This window comes from Orbicella franksi, chromosome 15 (genome assembly GCF_964199315.1).
Source record: "Orbicella franksi chromosome 15, jaOrbFran1.1, whole genome shotgun sequence".
NCBI classification, from domain to species: domain Eukaryota; kingdom Metazoa; phylum Cnidaria; class Anthozoa; order Scleractinia; family Merulinidae; genus Orbicella; species Orbicella franksi.
The window spans coordinates 15,123,283-15,144,111 of NC_138159.1; the positions used below are offsets into that span (position 1 = coordinate 15,123,283).

The 20,829-nt window shown below is 37.8% G+C and overlaps 3 protein-coding genes across 3 annotated transcripts; all 3 read right to left on the bottom strand.

Moving 5' to 3' along the window:
• Nucleotides 1-3,269: 3,269 nt before the first annotated feature.
• On the bottom strand, nucleotides 3,270-19,164 carry LOC145470156 (uncharacterized). Its single transcript, XM_081453992.1, has 8 exons — nucleotides 19,133-19,164; nucleotides 16,413-16,559; nucleotides 13,088-13,156; nucleotides 7,852-7,971; nucleotides 7,561-7,680; nucleotides 6,403-6,758; nucleotides 5,058-5,255; nucleotides 3,270-3,602 (listed from the first exon to the last, which is right to left on the bottom strand). Exons 2-8 carry the CDS (start codon nucleotides 16,549-16,551, stop codon nucleotides 3,270-3,272), a joined length of 1,335 nt encoding a protein of 444 aa, XP_081310118.1. The 5' UTR covers nucleotides 16,552-16,559; nucleotides 19,133-19,164.
• On the bottom strand, nucleotides 9,261-10,957 carry LOC145470157 (uncharacterized). Its single transcript, XM_081453993.1, has 5 exons — nucleotides 10,879-10,957; nucleotides 10,260-10,393; nucleotides 9,978-10,141; nucleotides 9,820-9,899; nucleotides 9,261-9,664 (listed from the first exon to the last, which is right to left on the bottom strand). Exons 2-5 carry the CDS (start codon nucleotides 10,333-10,335, stop codon nucleotides 9,433-9,435), a joined length of 552 nt encoding a protein of 183 aa, XP_081310119.1. The 5' UTR covers nucleotides 10,336-10,393; nucleotides 10,879-10,957; the 3' UTR covers nucleotides 9,261-9,432.
• Nucleotides 10,578-12,042, bottom strand: LOC145470159 (uncharacterized). The gene is made up of 3 exons (XM_081453994.1): nucleotides 11,410-12,042; nucleotides 11,223-11,312; nucleotides 10,578-11,144 (listed from the first exon to the last, which is right to left on the bottom strand). The coding sequence occupies exons 1-3, from the start codon at nucleotides 11,438-11,440 to the stop codon at nucleotides 10,783-10,785; spliced, it is 483 nt and encodes a 160-aa protein (XP_081310120.1). The 5' UTR covers nucleotides 11,441-12,042; the 3' UTR covers nucleotides 10,578-10,782.
• Nucleotides 19,165-20,829: the final 1,665 nt, after the last annotated feature.

The window sequence follows — 20,829 nt, forward strand, 5'->3', positions numbered from 1 at the left end:
AAATATGGAAACAAACGGACGCAATTAGTCGTTTGCAAACACGTTTATGGTGAATGGTAAATACGAGACTTAACGAGAAGGCGGACTAGCGTACCCGTGAGACATTTTGACTTTTTAAATTGCGAAACTGACACGTCAAAGTGTTTTAAATGCGAGTGCAAAGCGTTCAGACGTCAGTTTTAAAAGCAAACAAACGAACTGGGACCTCGAAACTTGCTTAGACTTGTAAAAAACGAGACTCCGAGAGAGGTTTGCAAGACGCACATAACCTCTTGATGAAAATTTTGCGAGACTAGTCACGGTGGTTTCTGAGGGATCATTCGCCCATCCCTAGGTAATTGCGGCCGTAGTTTTAATAACACGTATTTGTCATTCAATTTACGCATTGGTTTTAAAAAAATGAACAAAAGCGAGAAAAAGAGGAACACTACGAAAATTAAATTCATCCGGTTCCTCTGTTTCTGTTGGCTTCTTCCATGGGCTGTACTTATCGTCTAAAAAAAGAGTAGTTCCAGCCGAGTCTGAAGAAAAACATTTTGATCTTACGGCAGTTTGTCATATAGTAACCAACACGTTTACAATTCATTAAATGCCTTGAATACTAGTTATCGAAAATATGTTTGGTCCAATGTCGACGGTAGTTATTTTTAAAATTCCCCATGCTTTCAATATGCCCCCGACTTGAAGTGATATCTTTTGAATAAATGAAAATTTCATTCGGCGACTTTCCCCCACATATAATGTTTCTGCCTAGATGGCACCTCGCGTTGAATATAGAGTCCTAATCAGGGTGACAAGCCGAGCTTTTTGACCAGTCTCTGGAAACTGTACTAAAGCGAATGAATTCTTCTTTGAATTTTTATGACCGAAACATGAAAATATTCGCACCTTCGCGAAGGAACAGTGCATTTCTACCGTAGACGTTCATAACTATTCCGTGTAAACAGTGATATCAATTGTTCAAGATGGACTTCGGCTAAAACATGAAAGTAACCAAGGACCCTTATTTACGAGATGCACCTTGCAGATCGACAGACAGGCACATTCGCCAATAGCTCCAGTGGTGCGGATCTCGCGTGTTACAGAATCATACGGAAAAGAATCATTTTTCAGCCGTAGTAATTATACGGTCCACAGTAATAGCCACTATGGCGCGCTGTTGCCCAGTGGGTGTAGTGGTCAGCCATTACGTTAAGAAAGTTATTTAAAACTAGGACATTTCATGGTTTGAGTTTAATATTAGTGTAGAAGAATCGAAGTTGAAGAGATTAATTACCGTAGTGTAACTTCTCCTCGCTCGTTCTTGCTCTATTAACCAAGCGTGCTTTGCTTTGGAAAGGTCAATTTCCATGATCCACTCACCGCGAATTTGACGTGTGTTTCACGTTGATTTAAGAAGAAAAAAAGCGACAGGATCTTTTTAGTACAGAGAGTAAATTACTCACCTTGTTGAAGAGTATTGGTCACTCGTGCTATATGTGGCCCGACCCTAAGTACTTCGTGAGACTCTTGTTTTCCAATTGAAAGGTTTTATAATTAATTTTGCGTCATTCACAAAGAGAAGAAATTGCCAAGGAAACTCTAACAAAACCCTGAGCACACTCTGTGGGAGACACTTGTGGATGTATTGTTTGAAAGGATCTTGTGTCGGATCAAAGACGAGTTCTGAACGTTTTATGTCAGAAAACATTATTATTTCTTTCATCTACGTTTAAGCCAAAATTTCAATTCTGATGATATTCAGTTCCAGTTTTTAATTTGTGTTTAGTCAAATCTTCCCGGCACAAGTAATTATCTTGTGTGCTGAATATCATTACCGTGGGGCACAGGATTTTTGCGGGTTCTATTTATTGCGATTTTAGAGGTCAAAATCGGACGACCGCGAAACGGGAGACCGATTTAATTTGTAAATCATGAGTATCATTACAGGCTGAATTGGACGACCCGATGTCCTGTTACCAATTAATCATATAGCTTTTAATAGTCATTTTTAAATATCATAATTAAGAATATGGGAATAGCTTGCAAAATGGCTGTTAAGTTTCTTTCAAAACAGTCACCGGAAACTAAACCTTCAAAAGTCTCTTGAATTGGTTACTACAGTGACTGTAATCAATGTTGTTATTGATGGATTTAGTGGGGACGACTTAAAATGATTGGCTCATGTAACTGTCCGATTACAGGTGTTTGATTACAGCCAACTGGACAGTTACACTGTCCGATTACAACTTTGCAGATAAATTAAAGCAAAATACTCCAGTTCATGCACCAATCACATTTGAGGAAATTGCAATTTTTTTGATTAACCTTGGTACACTACAGGTGCATTGTAGACGCTAAGAATTTTACAGAAAAGGACCGTCTGAAGGTACTAACAGCCACACTTGTTCAAGATGTCAGTTGTAATAGAGACACACTGATTACTGCGTTTTACATCGCTTCATGTTGTTTCACTAGTGGTTTGTATTGTCGCGTAACAAAAGATAAAACAAATAGAGGATAGTACATGGGTGCGCATAGATATGGAATTTCTCTTTGAGTCATAGGGAATATTTGACGGTGGCGAGGAGATATGAATTTGATGTTCTCGTGGCAAGAACAATATCTCACGAGTGAGCGCATGAGATATTGGTCTTGCAACGAAAACATAAAATTCATATCTTCGCGCTAACGTGTAATGTTCTTTTTATTATATAGACATACCATGACAACGTTTTTGACGACTTTCCGAAGATTTCCGACCATTTACCGAAGACTTCCGAGAATTCTCTTAAATTTGTCGGAACGTCACACGAACGTTCCCGAACATTTTTCGAAAATTACAGTACATTACCGAAGACTTTCGAGGAAGACCCGAAGACGTTTCGATCATACACCAACAAATTTAAGCACAATCAGTACAATTTAAGAGACAAACTTGATGTCAGTGAAATCACCCATATCCTCACTGCTAGTGAGGATTTGGAAAATACGCCACTCGAGTCCCGGATGTGGTTTCGTATGAATTTTACGAGTGGACTATTTTCCACTAAAACACTCGTGTCTATATAATGAAACCTGATATCTCACGAGTGAGCGCTACGAACGAGTGAGATATAAAGTTGAACACGAGAAGAGAAATTCCATATCCACAAGCAGCCATGTATTATTTTGTTTATTATATGGTTTTATAATTCTTTTTATGTAGGTGTCCTCCGTGTAGAGTTCTCCCGCGGCTTAATGAACTTTTTTTACACATTAACAAAATTATTATTATTACTGATCTACAATTATTTAGCAAAAGAATACCCTTTAAAGAAAGGGTATTTTTTCATCATGCCGTACACTGTGTTCTTTTGCTCAGTGGTCCATTCTATAAAATTACGTGTTATGGAGGGGACCGGGTCCACAGTGGCTGCGCAGTCCTGGAGATATTGCTCTGTGCATGCGATTTCTAGGAACTGACAGATTCTTCTCAGGGTTTCCACAGGGTTCTTGACTATCTCCATGCTTGGGATATCAATAAAGCTGCCTGGAAAAGCCTCTCTTGTTTTACTACTCCCCTCGGCCATAGTGAAATAACTTCTTATATTAGATTCAAGTTCTTCAGGGGCATTTACCTGCTGACGCAAATTATTAATTTCAAACAGTTCAATTTTAAATTACAGAATTAATCTTAATTTGGTATCTACCATCGTAAAGAACTGCATGAGTCTGAGTCAACAGAGAGTACGAGTTATGCAATAAACGCTCAATTCCTGTATCTGGAAAAGAATGAACAGGCACACCTCTTACTAACCGATTTCGAGCGCCGTACTTTAAGTTACGGACCCAGGTTTTTCCCCATCGATATTTGGCGCAAGCGCGAAGCGGGCCATAAAATCGAAAGGAATAAACGAGGATCCGTAACATACAGTACAGACCGAGAAGACGAGATTAGTAATACATTTATTACATGTCTACTGTGTGACTGACGCGCTCGGGAACGATTTCTATTCAGGCGGAACGGCTTCAAATTTCTGACCTACCTCGAAAGCAAACTCACGAAAACGAAATCGAAGTGACTCTTAAGTCGTTAACAGGTTTTAATTTCGCAATTTTAGAAATAAAAGAAAGTTTTAAACTTTTGCTTGCTATAGAAGAACACTTGGCGATAAATCAGAAACTTTTTGGAAACAAAAAACAGCTTTAAATTTGAGCTGGCCGTACAGTAGAATACGGCCCACTAAATTGACCAATCACAGCTCGCGTACTTACTGAGAGATATGATACACTTTAACACTAAGCAACAAAATATTAAATTATTTTATTTAATTTCCAAGTAATTACAGAGGGAGAGCACTCTTTTCTGTATAGGCAGAATACGACGGAAATGTTCTAAAATAACGAACACCTGAAATAAGGACAAAAGTTCAGGGCAGCAACACCCAAAAAAAAAAGTGCTCGGCCGAAAGTAGAGTGCTCGAACGCAATTTGACATGTAATGAACATAAATTTTGAAAAATAGTACAAGAAACTTATGTGTACTAAATGAATCAAAGGTTTGTGTCTTATAGTTGGGCCTCATTTCAAACTTAAGATAAGATATAACTCTCTTCTGATGAAGCAAAACTCTTTCAAGTTTTCTCCTTTTGTTCTTGATAGATACAAAAATCTTTAAGGCCCCGTCAACACTACGCCTATTTCTGCGTTTCCTTTTAAGTTTTAATTTCGATTGAAAAGATTTATAAAACCTCGAAACAGTGTTTGACCAGATTTCCAAACACCTGGAAGTTCGTCAAAAGTACTCCGCTACGCGTGTCGTATATAGACTATTTTCATGCAGTTATCTTCTCAATCAGTTTGGAAATGGTCAAAAACGTACAATTTTTTCTGCGGGTTCTCCGGTTTTCCTCCCTCCATAAAAACCAACATCTTCAAATTCCAATTCGACCAGGATGGAGGACCCGCATGGAAACCAGCTAAGGCTGATGTGGCTTCCTCCGTAACTATTATAAAGTGGGAACTTAAGATGGTCCGTGCTATGTTTCTTTATTTCGCCAACATAACGAATATAACTATTTCTTCATTTAGTATACCTTTACACTGCGGTCTTTTTCTTGTCTAGCTCTTAGCTGATGCAGGACCATTGTTGCAATGTTGTCAAATGGATTTCTAACAACATGAATAAACTTCACCTTGGCGCCCGCAGTTTTTTCTAAAAGGTGAACAGCGTCGAAAGCGCCATATTTGTTCATCGCCCACGCTGTGTGGGCACCTGCCTTATCTCCAATAACCTGTTGATGTATTGAAAAGATAAAGTTGTAATAATTACTACAAAAAAAACAAAAAACAAAAAACATTTTTGGAGATCGTAGAATACCAGGGAACTGTTTTTAAAAAATGCCATATTTATGCAAATTCAAGTGGAGAACACAACCGCCAGCTTAGCATTCCCTTGGGGATAGCGTAGTTTTGTAATGACTTGAAAGCGTAAAATAAGACCCGGTATAAATTTATCTGCTCGATCAAACCATGGACACCAGAAGAGGCTGAAAGAAGGGGTAGACCCAAGAAAACATGGAGGAAGACAGCAGAGGAGGAGAGAGAAAGAACTAGATAGAAGACCTAGGACGACGTGCACTTTGCAGCAGCGCGCAGAGCTGGTTGGCGGCAGAGTGTACAGGCCTTATGCATGAAGAGAAAAAGTGATTGTGAAGTGTCCAATCAAACCAAACTCAAAGAAGCAACTTAAACAAGCACCCAACGCTGCACAGAGGGAACTTAATTACAACGTTCCCGCTCTTTTATTTGAGTGACTGCAACTTCTCATTTCACAAGGATCACATTAGCTTTTTGGTACAAGAAACAAGATGCTTATAGAAAACTTCGATGTCGATGTCGTTTTCTACATTTCTCCTCTCTAACATACGAATTGGGCAGAGAAGGCAGCATGCTGAATACGAGTGGACTTCAAACATTTGAAGAGTTTGTGAAATTTAGTCATCGGTGCAACTTTTGGCTCTCTGGGTGTAATGTTTAAGAGTATTAGACTTTGAATGCTGCAAAATGTCTGGGTGGCGAATGCGCTGATGAGCTCATCCGCTCTTAAGTTATAAAAGTTTGATTTTTTTAAACCCGCGTTGTACAAAAAGTATTCAATACATGCATAGGTCCCAAATTCCTTGGGACAGTTATCCGTGTTATGCCCTTTTCAATATTTAGAGCTGATAATTTCCTAGCTTGATCAGACACTGAATCGCTCATGTTGATGAGGTAAATATTGCAAACAAGTATTTGAAAATATTTTTGTATGGCAAAATGATAATAAACTGAAACTAAAACAGACACTCTATATTCCCGGGGCATGCGTATCCCTCATGTATAAGATACTCCACTGAATTCTTTGTTTATAGCAAATGTAGCGCACTAGATTCTGCTCACCTCAATGTACTGATCAAAGCTTCCTTGCCATTGGTTGGGAACGAAATATTTAAATCTAGAAGTCGCGTTCGCCACACTTCCTTCAAATACTTGAGACCTTTTTCCTTTAGCGATGTTACGCTGCGATGTTTGGACCATAATGTCGTAAAATGAGTATATCGAACTGTTCATCCATTTGTTTTGATTTGATCTCCACTTTGTAAAAGCCATTGACTCGTCAGATACGACCATGTGTGGATGAGCATCCAGTAAAGCACCAAGAAGGCTGTGACGGCTACGCGCATAACCAATGAAAAACAAGATAGTTCTTACGTGACTATAAGCTTTATATAAACTGCTCTGTGAGTGTGGCTCGTCTGTAACAGAAAATAAAAGTTTCCATTACGAGCACGTAAAATCACTTTGTTATCGTAACCAAATTAGTAATTAGCCAATAAGAAGCCTTGTTTTCTGTCTCGATATTTTGCGGTATCAAGTCAATGACGGTCAAATGGTCTAATTTGAATACAATAAATACCCCACCATACCTTTTTGGTACGCTTCGGCGGCGTATTAAACTAATTTGGTCTCGTCATGGATACTTTGGCTCAACGACGTCTCGACAAAATGCAAACCATGACTCGACCAAGTTCGTTTGACAAGCTGCAAAAGGGTACCGAAAGGATGCGATCAGATATAGTAACAGATATAGCATGCACAGGATGCAAAGAAAGAAAAATTATCAAAAAACGACATTAGAGCGATTTTTAAGCGAGTGTGGTAAACCAAAACAAGTAATCACCTGGCAAATCACAAAAGACACTGACAATGCAAGAAGCCAAGAAAAAGTCGAAGCTATGTAGACAGCCGAAAGCGTGGGATAAAGTGTGCGAACGACCCATAACATGGTTTGGGTTTCGCTGCTGATCGGATGACAAAGGGGCGCAACCTTTTTTAGGCCAACCGCGTCGCGAAATAATGCAAAACCAAAACAAACGCAAGATACTTTTCACATTCAAGCTTGCCTTGCTGCATTACGTAAGGAGAATCCAGGACGTGACATGATTTATAAAACAATGAATTTAAATTTTAGCTGACTGGGAATGGATGACATAGTTAATTCTTCAATAGATAATTGGGGAATTAAAAGTGATTAAAATTAACTAAAAATCAAATTACCTGAAGAAATGACGTCTTCGTTAAGTACGGCTTTTTGAGTTAAAGTGCTTTGTTTATTTTCATTGGTAAAAGAATCAGCTGGTCTATTAAATGCAAAAGTAGGTTCCGGCAAATCTTCGCCTACAAGGAAAGAAAAAATTGGCATGTCATTGTGTTAGGCATAAAGGAAGATTTAAACTGTTGCAGTAGATATGGTTTACATAATTGATTCTTCAATAAATAGACAATATCACCCTGGACGAATATTAGCGAATTAATGAAGTGATTAAAATTAACTAAATATCAAATTACCTGAAGGAATGACGTCTTCATTAAGTACGGCTTTATCAGTAAAAGCGCGTTGTTCATTTTCCCTTGTAAAAGAATCAGCTGGTCTATTAGATACAAAAGAAGGATCCGGGAAATCTTTTCCTACAAGAAAAGAAAACTTGCTATGTCATTACATGTATGTTAGGCATAAAGGGAGATTTAGACTGTTGCAATAGATAAATAAAACAATAAATTTGAATTTTTGTTGACTGGGAATGGTTCACATTACTGATTCTCCAATAGATCGATAAGGCCCAGTTCAGACGCCGAACTTTTCATGAGCCGAACTTAATTCGAATTTGGACCGACCCAAATTATCAAAAGTACACCTGTCGATTCAGACGTCGAACTCAATTCGCCGAACTTTATTTAGTTTAAACCAAACTCACACCGAAATGTCGGCGATTTCCAGGCAAAGTAAAAACTGCTAGTAAAATACGTTATAATAATTTATGCCGAGGTAAGTCTGCTACTAAATAATAATGATAAAAATATTTCACATTTTTGCCCTACTGCGTTGTCTGTTTCTGTTTTATAAGTCGATTGTTTTCTAATCGAATTTTGCAAAATCATGGTTGTTCGCATGAGTTTTTGAAGTCACACATGCAAATTTTTCCTTAAACCTAACGGGTTTTACTTTAAAAGCAGAACTTAATCATTTAAAATCAAACAGAGTCATAAATCATAGTAGATTTGATTGTTTTAATATTTTTCAGTATGCTGAATGACTGTGTCAGGTTCTTGAGGTTGTGGTATATATAAATCCTTGGGTGTTTCTTTTCCACCTTGACACCAGAAGGCATTATCTTTTTGAAGTACTTTCGTGACTGCCTTCCATATTTTTACAACCTTTCCTTGACAACACTGAAGTATTTGCTTTTTATAAGCTCACAGATCGATTTAATTGCCAAATTATGTTGCTGACAGGCTGAACAGTTCAACCATGTTATAATAACTTTGGACTCTATTTGACCTCAAATGATTAAGGTTCTGCATTCAAAACTTAGCATTGCTATGAAAACTCAACTTCGCAAATGTTGAAACCGTGGGTTTCTGGTTTAACTCGTTCTCGGATCCCACCAAACCTTAATAAAGTTTAGCCCCGGTCAAAAAGCTTATGATAGTCAATGATAGCGCAGGAGAGTTGGTGGTCAGACAAGAAGATGAGTTCCAGCTACCGTCAACTATCATCCCCATTTGATCAGGGCTTAAGAAATAAAACCACTCAAAATTTGTCAGTTAATAAATACTTTATTTAATGTGACATATTTTATAGATATAAAAATGTTTAGAATATGAATCTCCAGTGTTTGTAAAGTTTATAAATGAATTCTGAAAATGAAAATTTGGCTGTCTTGTAGATAATTATATATGTATAATTCTACTGGGTTTGCTTTCTTTGGGATGCTGGCTTACCTTTGTTTTCAGCCTATTGTGAAACAGAGGATGGAAATTAATTAGTTACCTTGATTGTCTATAATCTGACCTGTTCCAGCTTAGAACAATAATTATTTCCAAACCAAACTACAGGCGGGACGAGTGAGCATGAATGGTCTGGACTTACTATTTCTTCATTATACGTACCTCATCCCAGTCAATGACCTCGAATATGATGCCTTTCTCCAGTCGGTCTGTTACTCTGAGCATTAGATGAAACTCATCTATGACAATGTCCTCAAGGGCAATTTTAAATAGGGGCTGGTGTTCACATCCTGGATCTTTATGCCATCTTGGTCCAAAGTGTCTTTTCATGCCATCTGAATTGTAGCGTGTGGAACCCACTGACATCTTGCACCTATGAATTGAGATTATAATGGCTATTAAACATCAAATATCAACTAAATTATATTAATCTCAACTACATTCCATTTATTTATTAATTGGTTAAAATATACTTCCTAAAACTGTTTTGTGCACAGTGATCATTTAAAGAATAATGCTATCACATACCTGTCATTTTTGTGTATCAAACACCAGATGCAAGAATTGTTTGAGGTTGCCCCTTTCATGCCCATTGCAAGTAACAGGAACTGTTTGGAAAAAAAAATACATTTTATGTTTTAAAAAGCTCAACTGTCTTAGCAGTAACTACCAGTAGGATCACATACCTTGTAATCACCTCCCAAATGAAAATGAAGATTCACTCTTTTACCATCAAGGTACAAGCAGCCATCATCTATTAAGGTGTTGACTGCATCAATGACATTCTTGAGACCATCTGACAGTGTGCTGTAGTCTTCAGGTCCCTTGACTACAGCAATTGTGTGGTTCCCTAAAACAAAGAACAGAAAAATTGGGATCACATCTCAAACAGTTTTATGCTTCCAGCAACAGATTTAGTCGTTACAGGGACTCTGCCCTGGATGTTTTATTTTTTATTTATCGTTTACCTGAACTGGACAGAATATTTTGGCCCTCTTCAAGCAGCGAAAATGAGCAAACAAACAGCGAGCTTGAGTGCGACATCCTGGCCCCATCCCCTGATATCTTGACCTTTACTGTTGGTTCTTCATCAAGTGTGTTGCTTAACTGCATTGAAAATTTAATAAAGTTAAAAGTACATAATTGTTTATTATTACAAATTATATATAAATGTTATACATTGTTGTTGATTATCAGAAAATAGTATAAAAAATGGTTAAAAATATAAACAGTACTGTATATAAAATGTATCTTTACATCAAGAACTGTATTTTGGTAAAAAAAAAATATATAAATTAAATAGTTAAACCCCACATATAAGAACCTGTTGGAACTTGCTTGGCTAAACAGGTTCTTAAATTTTAGGGTATTAAGAAAGCAAATTTCTGCCAGAAGGTTCTTAAATCCCTAGGTTCTTGCATGTGGGTTTTTACTGTATCTCCCTAAGTCAGTTAAATTTGTAGTACAGGCACTATTTCAATTAACTTAATGTCAACTTGCCACAAGAGCAGAGGTTCCCTTTAGACCTAACACTCCTGCATATGAACCATTTTCTAAGTTAAATTTATGTAACATCTTTGTACTTACATATTTTCTTAATTCATTTTCCAGTAGAACCTTGAATGAGATTTCTGCACCCGGACACTCGCCAGACGTCCTTGTTACATCCCACTTATCATCAAGGGATTGCTGGCAGGCCTCGACCAGGTATGATCTTGGCAATGCTGGCTCTTGTTGTGACAACTCGTGATATGCTTGTATGGACACTGAAAATTTATCCATGATATACAGAATTGACTTTACTTTGTCCTTCTCTTCTTCTGGAAGGTTGTGGTAACACTGAGCTTTCCTTTCTGAAAAGAAACAAAATGGTCTAACTTAGTAAAGTTTGGTAGTTCTGTGATCACATGTGTGCTGTAAGGTTAACTCACCTTTACAACTGTCTCCCTGATGTCCTTGTTCCCGGCTCTGGCTTTCTGAGTTCCTCTCGCTGACTGGAGTGTTTTCTTTTTCAGCATCATCTGTCAAGCAAGAGAACAGAATACAGCTATACCTGTGTTTGCTCAATCATTTTCTAGTTATTCTTATGCATCATACTAAACTGCAAAGTTAGTTTACCTGTTTGGCTCAAGTTTATCTCATGGACCATTCCATTTTTGTCTTCAACTATTAATGATTGGGGAATTAGGCCATAGGTTTCCCCAAACCACAGTGCGTCTTGAACTTTATTTCTGCCAAAAAGGAGAAAACAATGTAAGCAGTGAGATCACACATGAAAAACCATTTTTGTGCGCTTAGGTAATGATTAGCTTATAAATTTTTTCTTGGTAACTGAATTGTTTACATGGTTACCGTTTACATTGGTTATAAGATTAAAAGTCTACTTACTTTATTTGTGTCAAATGTCTGTGTTGCTGTTTCTTGCCAACATCAGTGAAGTCCTTCCCACGGTGTGCAAGTTCTTGCCGCATCTCCTCATACAGAGAAGCCGCTTTCTCCTCTACATTTCTGGTCTCGGCCAACACGTCGAAAGGTGTCCGCTCGATCTCCTCCGGTTTTATGGCCAGCTTGACCCAAGTCTCTGCTTTTAAACTTTTTCGTTTTTTTCCGTCCTTTGTTCCTTGAACTTTTCTCCAGAATCTTCTAATGCTCTCAGCAAGTGCATTTCCAATACGCTCTTGACCCGATGCCTTCAGCTGGTATCCAAGAGGCAAGATGCTTCGTTGGAGCAAGTCGAAGACTGTTTGGGAACGCCCGTGAACTTGTCGCCAGTTATATATTACTTCGCCGTTAAGTTGAAGATAATACATCGGACTGTTTACGTCAACAAATGGAGGTACCATATGAAGGACGTTTTCCATGTTTATATTCATTGCGCGATCTGGTCGGCTATTCGAATAAGTCAGCCGGAACAGTAACCTCAGTTTTAAAATTCGCGGCAATTGTGAACCATTTTACACACGAGTGGCTTTTCTGAATGGGTTTTGTTTTAGTCTTGGTTACCATTGTTATTCGGTCGTAGGCTTGAAAGAATAGCCCACTTGCTCGAGACGCGCCATTTTCAAACACAACTATAACTAGCAGTTTTCAAACCGGAAAGAACAATGGTTCCCGTTGACCGATTTTTAATCTTCAAACATATTTTGGTAGAAAAAAGATAAATTTTTCATTTGCCGTTCGTGGGTTGGCGAAAATCAGTAGAACTTTTTAGAAATGTCGTTTTGAAAACAGCCTCCATACAAAAAAAGGCCAATTTTGCTGTATTTTCAAGTGCAAAAGAACAGTCCTTACACTTGTTCAATTTTGTTTGTTTTAGCCTTTAAATGTAGATATAGCATTCTTCTTCAAAAAGCCGCGCGTGGGTTGGTAGATTTATACTTCTTGAAACCAGAAAAGCAAGTTTAATCAACGCTACTGAGCCAATTTTAGCCCTTTCTTCTCTTATTGTGAGCGCTCTCGCATTCAAATTTGCCGCTTCGCTGATAATGAATATTTAATGATGTCCATGCATTCTGCCCCATGATTAGGTTCGGCTCATGAAAAACTTGACGTCTGAATCAAAGCCGTTCCAAAGCCGAAATTCCCGGCTGAGCTACGCGGGAAGAACGGCTGGGCCGTTCCAAATTCAAATAGCCGTTCTTAATTGATTCAAACGCCGAACTTTTCATGTACTTAATTCAATGTATTTGGTTCGGCTCATGAAAAGTTCGGCGTCTGAACTGGGCCTAATATGATCCTAGACGAATATTGGCGAATTAAAAATGATTAAAACTAACCAAATTAAACATCAAATTACCTGAAGAAATGACGCTTCGGTCACCTTCTTGTGTATCAGAATCATCTTTGTCTTCTTGCTCTGGGAAATCTGTCGCAATAAATAGATATATAGATACTTCATTTATCCTCAAGCAATTGGGGCTTGTTAGGTCTCTAGTTTCAACAGCTAATGAGTCAAGTCATGTTGCAAAACTTAAAGGGCCATTGTCACGATAAAGCGCATGTGCGGTCTTGATTGAAACCAATTTGTTTTTTTAACCACTAGAAATCGCATTACTATCACGTGTGCCACGTATTCGCCCCGAGTCAGCTTGAAGTTTCACGTGCCTGTCCAAAATCTTTTTTATCCGCCGCCTTTAGATCTTTTGTTTGTAAACAATATTTATCATGTTTATGTTTTGTGGCCCTGTCCGTTGAATACAAGCACATACGTTTTACTTTCTTCCAGCTTGCAACCACATCTGCAGCTATATAAAGTGTCCGACGTTCGTCCTCCCATCTTTTCTTTGTTTGTTTTGTTTTTGTTTTTGTTTGTTTTTTTTTGTTTTTCGCAACAAGACGTCTTCGGGGCGAAAAAAGCTCTCGTCTGTAGCCGCTTCGAAAACCTCCTCTCGAGGACAGCGTATTTCTCGACTGTATTCAACTCAAAACACAAAATATGCCGTTTAAATCTATCATGGATGACTAAACAGTTCTTCAATATCGGTATTACTATTTTCACACACCTCATAAGGTCGATGGCGAAGGATTTCTCTCACAAATATTAACTCTGCAGCTGATCGAAGACGCGAACGGTGACGATAGCGAAATGTGGCAAGCCATAAAGCAAGTGCTCCCTGATGCGAAAAAATCTTCAGTGTTTTCCATCTTCGAGAAAGGAAAGTGGCACACTGAAAACGTATCTATCGCCAATATCATGAACCACTACTTCGTATCTGTTGGTAAAGTGCTGGCGAAACCATTTCGAAATATCCCTACTATTCCTATTACCAGCACTCCACCTTGTGAATTCCATCTAAACAGTGTCCTGTGAACAAAATGCCCTTAGATTTCTAAAAACGAATAAAGCTGTTGGTCTCGACAAACTAAGTACTGGCCTACTAAAGGATGCCCCCGATGTCATCGCACCAGTTCTGATTGAACTGATAAATAAATCTTTCGCGGGTGGAGAATTTCCTAAAGTATGGAAGTCAGCTAAAGTCTCTGCTTTATTCAAAGATGGAGATAAATCACAGAAGGATAACTACCGACCGATATCAATCTTACCTATCATGAGCAAGATTATAGAGAGATCAGTGCATGTTCAGCTTTGTACCTACTTAGAACAGAACGAACTGTTATCACAATCACAGTTTGGTTTCCGCCATAAGCGCTCAACATCTACCGCCCTAATTGAATTTACAAATCAAATCCTAGAGAGCATGGACAGGGGGTGCGTAACGGGAGCAGTGTTTTTGGATTTACGCAAGGCTTTTGATACTGTTGATCACTTGATCCTTGTTAATATGCTCAAGAGTCTAGAGTGGCTGGAAAAAGCTTGGCGTGGTTCCGCTCATATCTCTCTGGTCGATTCCAACAAACGATCTGTAATGATGCTTTCTTCCCCCCCCCCCCCCCCGCCCAGCTAAAATCACTATAGGGGCACCTCAGGGCAGTATTCTTGGGCCACTGCTTTTCTTAGTGTACATAAACGGTATTCAATCTGTCTTAAAACATTCAAAGATGACTATGTTCGCTGATGATATGGCGTTTTATTTCCATGAGAGCTGCCCAAATGACTTGCAAACAAAACTGAATGCGGACTTGGCAGCGATTACATCCTGGCTGAATGTCAACAAGTTGACATTAAATGTTGCAAAGTCGATGTTCATGATCATTGGTAGCAACTCCAAACTAAGTCACTTTAACGACATAAATCTTATGGCTAATAACAGTCAACTGGAGAAAGTAACAAAATTCAAGTACCTTGGTGTAACTATAAACCAGCACCTAACCTGGCATGATCATATTGATCAAATTCAAAGAAAAGTCTTGAAAAGGCTGGGGGTTTTACGGAGAATAAAACATCTGCTTCCTGCCTATGCCAGAAAAATTTATGTCACGACAATGGTCATCCCAATACTCGAATATGCCAGTATTGTTTGAGGCGATAAGAATAACAAAGTCCTAATGGATTCAATCCAAGTTCTCCAAAGTAGTGCTGCTAAATTGGTCCTGGATAGGTCGCCGTATTCGTCTTCATCAGAAGCACTTTCAGATCTAAACTGGATGAACCTGTCTGCCAGAAGGCAAATGCCACGTTGCATCCATATGTATAATTTCGTCAATCAGACAACAGTAGAAATAACATCATTGTACGAGGACAAGACTATCATAGCTATAACACCCGCTCTAAGGAAATCATTCGAACTACAAAATCTGTTACCAACTGGGGACTTCTTAGATCCTTTAACAGTGTTTTAGCTGACTGGAATGACCTGTCGCCAACAACAAAAAAATTATCTTTAAGAGACTTTAAGAATGTCCTTCGCAAAACATTAATGTAAATATTAGGTAAATATAAGCTAGATAGTTGTATTAACCGTAAATGACTAATTGTATTTTATATTTTACTACGAGTTACAATGTTTCAACTTTATATATCTTCAGTTATATATTTTTTAGCTTTTAGAGGTTTTTAATCAACGCTGTAATAACTTTGGTTTAATTTAATTTTTTGATTGCCATAATTTTTATTTCAGGACCTCCCTGAAAACCACATTAGTGAGTGGAGCCTCCTGTATAAAGATGATGATGATGATGATGATGATTGTTATTATTATTATTATTATTATTATTATTGTTATTATTATTATTATTATTAAATATTCGCACAGCTATTGATGATATTGAAGCTGGTTTCGTCATTGGCTCCATTATTATTATTATTATTATTATTATTTGAAAACTGTTACCTCGGATAAGAAATCAAACTACCGCACATGCGCAGAAGGGTGTCAAATGCCCTTTAAAGAATCTTTCTGAGGAAAACTACATATAAATATAAATAAATCCAACTTAATTTGCATTGTAAATAAAATGGGTCAATCAAATTGTTACTTAATTTAAACTAAATATATAACTCAGAAAATGTTTCCTAGGGGGTATTGTTAATGATTGACTAAAGGAATTCCTTACATCAATGTTCCTTACTAGCTAAGAATGTTAGTGTTCATCTAAAGCTACATCATAAAGAATAGACCACATTGGTATTCTCGATATTGGCTTGGAACTAGCTTGCAACTGATGCTAATAAGGGTGTCATTCAAGTAAGTGCATTACTAAATGCTTGAAAATTTTCTCACCATCGTTGAATCTCTTCACCAACATTTTCTTGTCGTGATCATTGTCGATATGCCACTTAACCAAAAGTCCCGCTACACCCAAGCCAATCAGCACGCCCATGAAAACATCACGAACCCGGCATGTAGGTCTCCGCCACATCTCTGCCGCTGGTTAAATGAAAAAAATTAAAATAACAGTGGATCTAATTCTAACATATATGTCTGTACGGAAATATACAAATGTAGACTAACTAAGATAAAATTGCAATGGAGTTGATGATCTGATATAGAAACGTGAAATTAGGAGTAAGTGAATTGAATAAACAAAATGTACTTAAACAAGAAGACGTTTTCCAAGGCAACTTTATTTGGTCTGATTGCTTAAAGAACCAAACGTTTCCTGGATTTTACTTCCTGGGGAGAGATTGTTCATAAGGATAGCCTGAGCAACATTATTTAGAAAAGAGAGTTTAAAATACTTCACACGAAGCAATGGTATCACACTTTGTTAATAAGGTGGGAAATAAAGGATGGAGATTGATAAAGTTTTCAAAGTATTTTTGAAAATAGTGGCGACAATTTGATACGATCACGTCAACTCCTGCTACTAAGGAGGCATTCTTCTCTTGAGCTAATTCTTTACATTTGTGCTTGGAATTATTTTTAACTGAACATTATTGCTTCAATCACCGAATACATCATCTTTTTCATGAAGCTTCCGCAAATCGGAAACGTGATGTCCACATACACATATTGAAGTATTATTTGACGCAAAATAAAGAATATTATGTGCTAGGAAGCTGATGAGATTTATGTTAATGCATCTGATTGGAAGTTAGAATTGTATCGAAATATACAGGTCGATCGTTTGCAACCATTCCTGAAAATTAAAGTTCAAGTGACAAAGACCGCGTACCATGACGGCCATCATGATGTTGAATGAAAGAAACAATAAAGCTTATTAAAATTATTTTATTTATGGTGATCCAACATAGGGCACGATTACGTTAGAAGCAAAGGATCTAATTATGGGTTTCGGCATTCTTCAGACGACCTGAAAACAAAGATTTTTACCGGCACGATAAGTCTGAAGTATATACGTATACATTACATGCTTGTTATTTTTGGTAATTAATAGTAAACAACTGTATTTTTGCCAAAGGCGAATTGAACATTGGTGATAATTTACCAAGACGAAGTCGAGATAAATATTCATAGATGTTCACTGAGCTTCAGAAGAATAATTGTTTTAGTATAAACCCCGGAGGTAAATATCAAGAACTACAAAATAATAAAGTAAATATGGAAACAAACGGACGCAATTAGTCGTTTGCAAACACGTTTATGGTGAATGGTAAATACGAGACTTAACGAGAAGGCGGACTAGCGTACCCGTGAGACATTTTGACTTTTTAAATTGCGAAACTGACACGTCAAAGTGTTTTAAGTGCGAGTGCAAAGCGTTCAGACGTCAGTTTTAAAAGCAAACAAACGAACTGGGACCTCGAAACTTGCTTAGACTTGCATAAAACGAGACTCCGAGAGAGGTTTGCAAGACGCACATAACCTCTTGACGAAAATTTTGCGAGACTAGTCACGGTGGTTTCTGAGGGATCATTCGCCCATCCCTAGGTAATTGCGGCCGTAGTTTTAATAACACGTATTTGTCATTCAATTTACGCATTGGTTTTAAAAAAATGAACAAAAGCGAGAAAAAGAGGAACACTACGAAAATTAAACTCATCCGGTTCCTCTGTTTCTGTTGGCTTCTTCCATGGGCTGTACTTATCGTCTAAAAAAGAGTAGTTCCAGCCGAGTCTGAAGAAAAACATTTTGATCTTACACAGTCTGTTATATAGTAACCAACACGTTTACAATTTATTAAATGCCTTGAATACTAGTTATCGAAAATATGTTTGGTCCAATGTCGATGGTAGTTATTTTTAAAATTCCCCATGCTTTCAATATGCCCCCCGACTTGAAGTGATATCTTTTGAATAAATGAAAATTTCATTCGGCGACTTTCCCCCACATTTGATGTTTCTGCCTAGATGGCACCTCGCGTTGAATATAGAGTCCTAATCAGGGTGACAAGCCGAGCTTTTTGACCAGTCTCTGGAAACTGTACTAAAGCGAATGAATTCTTCTTTGAATTTTTATGACCGAAACATGAAAATATTCGCACTTTCGCGAAGGAACAGTGCATTTCTACCACAGACGTTCATAACTATTCCGTGTAAACAGTGATATCAATTGTTCAAGATGGACTTCGGCTAAAACATGAAAGTAACCAAGGACCCTTATTTACGAGATGCACCTTGCAGATCGACAGACAGGCACATTCGCCAATCGCTCCAGTGGTGCGGATCTCGCGTGTTACAGAATCATACGGAAAAGAACCATTTTTCAGTCGTAGTAATCAACGGTCCACAGTAATAGCCACTATGGCGCGCTGTTGCCCAGTGGGTGTAGTGGTCAGCCATTACGTTAAGAAAGTTATTTATAACTAGGACATTTCATGGTTTGAGTATAATATTAGTGAAGAAGAATCGAAGTTGAAGAGATTAATTACCGTAATGTAACTTCTCCTCGCTCCTTCTTGCTCTACTAACCAAGCGTGCTTTGCTTTGGAAAGGTCAATTTCCATAATCCACTTACCGCTAATTAGACGTGTGAGTCCCGTTGATTTAAGTAGGAAAAAAAGCGACAGGAGCTTTTAGTACAGAGAGTAAATTACTCACCTTGTTGAAGAGTATTGGTCACTCGTGCTATATGTGGCCCGACCCTAAGTACTTCGTGAGACTCTTGTTTGCCAATTGAAAGATTTTATAATTAATTCCGCGTCATTCACAAAGAGAGGAAATTGCCAAGGAAACTCTAACAAAACCCTGAGCACATTCTGTGGGAGACACTTGTGGATGTATTGTTTGAAAGGATCTTGTGTCGGATCGAAGACGAGTTCTGAACGTTTTATGTCAGAAAACATTATTATTTCTTTCATCTACGTTTAAGCCAAAATTTCAATTCTGATGATATTCAGTTCCAGTCTTTAACTTGTTTTTAATCAAATCTTCCCGGCATGAGTAATTATCTTGTGTGCTGAATATCATTATCGTGGGGCACAGGATTTTTGCGGGTTCTATTTATTGCGATTTTAGAGGTCTTTTCCACGAGCCACAAAAAATGGTTCCCGCACTGCAGAAAGAAAACGATCAAATAAACCAAACCTTAAGAAATATAACGATGAAATTAATTATGGTAATAGGACTGCGTGGAGTCCAATTCGGTCTGTATGCATACGAGTGATTAACAAAATCGGACGACCGCGAAGCGGGAGTCCCATTTAATTTGTTAATCATCAGTATCATTACAGGCTGAATTGGACGACCCGATGTCCTGTTACCAATTAATCATAACCATTACAATTTCCCACTATTTGAAAAATAGCTTTTAATAGTCATTGTTAAATATCATGATTAAGAATATGGGAATAGCTTGCAAAATGGCTGTTAAGTTTCTTTCAAAACAGTTACCGGAAGCTAAACCATCAAAAGTCTCTTGAATCGGTTACTACAGTGACTGTAATCAATGTTGTTATTGATGGATTTAGTGGGGACGACTTAAAATGATTGGCTCATGTAACTGTCCGATTACAGGTGTCTGATTACAGCCAACTGTCCGATTACACTGTCCGATTACAACTTTGCAGATAAATTAAAGCAAAATACACCAGTTCATGCACCAATCACATTTTATTTTGATTAACCTTGGTACACTATAGGTGTAGACGCTAAGAATTTTACAGAAAAGGACCGTCTAGAGGTACTAACAGCCACACTTGTTCAAGATGTCAGTTGTAATAGAGTGACACTGATTACTGCGTTTTTCATCTCTTCATGTTGTTTCACTAGTGATTTGTATTGTAGTGTAAGATAAAACAAATAGAGGAAAATACATGGGTGCGCGTAGATGTGGAATTTCTCTTTGAGTCATAGAGAATATTAGACGGTAGCGAGAAGATATAAATTTGATGTTCTCGTTGCAAGAACAATATCTCACGAGTGAGCGCAGCTCATTCGTGAGATATTGGTCTTGCCACGAAAACATAAAATTTATATCTTCAAGCTAACGTGTAATGTTCTTTTTATCATATAGACATACCGATGACAGCGTTTTTGATGATTTTCCGACGATTTCCGACCACTTACCGAAGATTTCCGAGAATTCTCTGAAATTTGTCTGAACGTCACACGAACGTTGCCGAACAATTTTCGAAAATTACAGTACATTACCGAAGACTTTCGAGGAAGACCCGAAGACGTTTCGATCATACACCAACGATTTCAAGTACAATCAGTGCAATTTAAGAGACAAATTTGATATCAGCGAAATCACCCATATCCTCACTAGTTAGGATTTGGAAAATTCGCCACTTGAG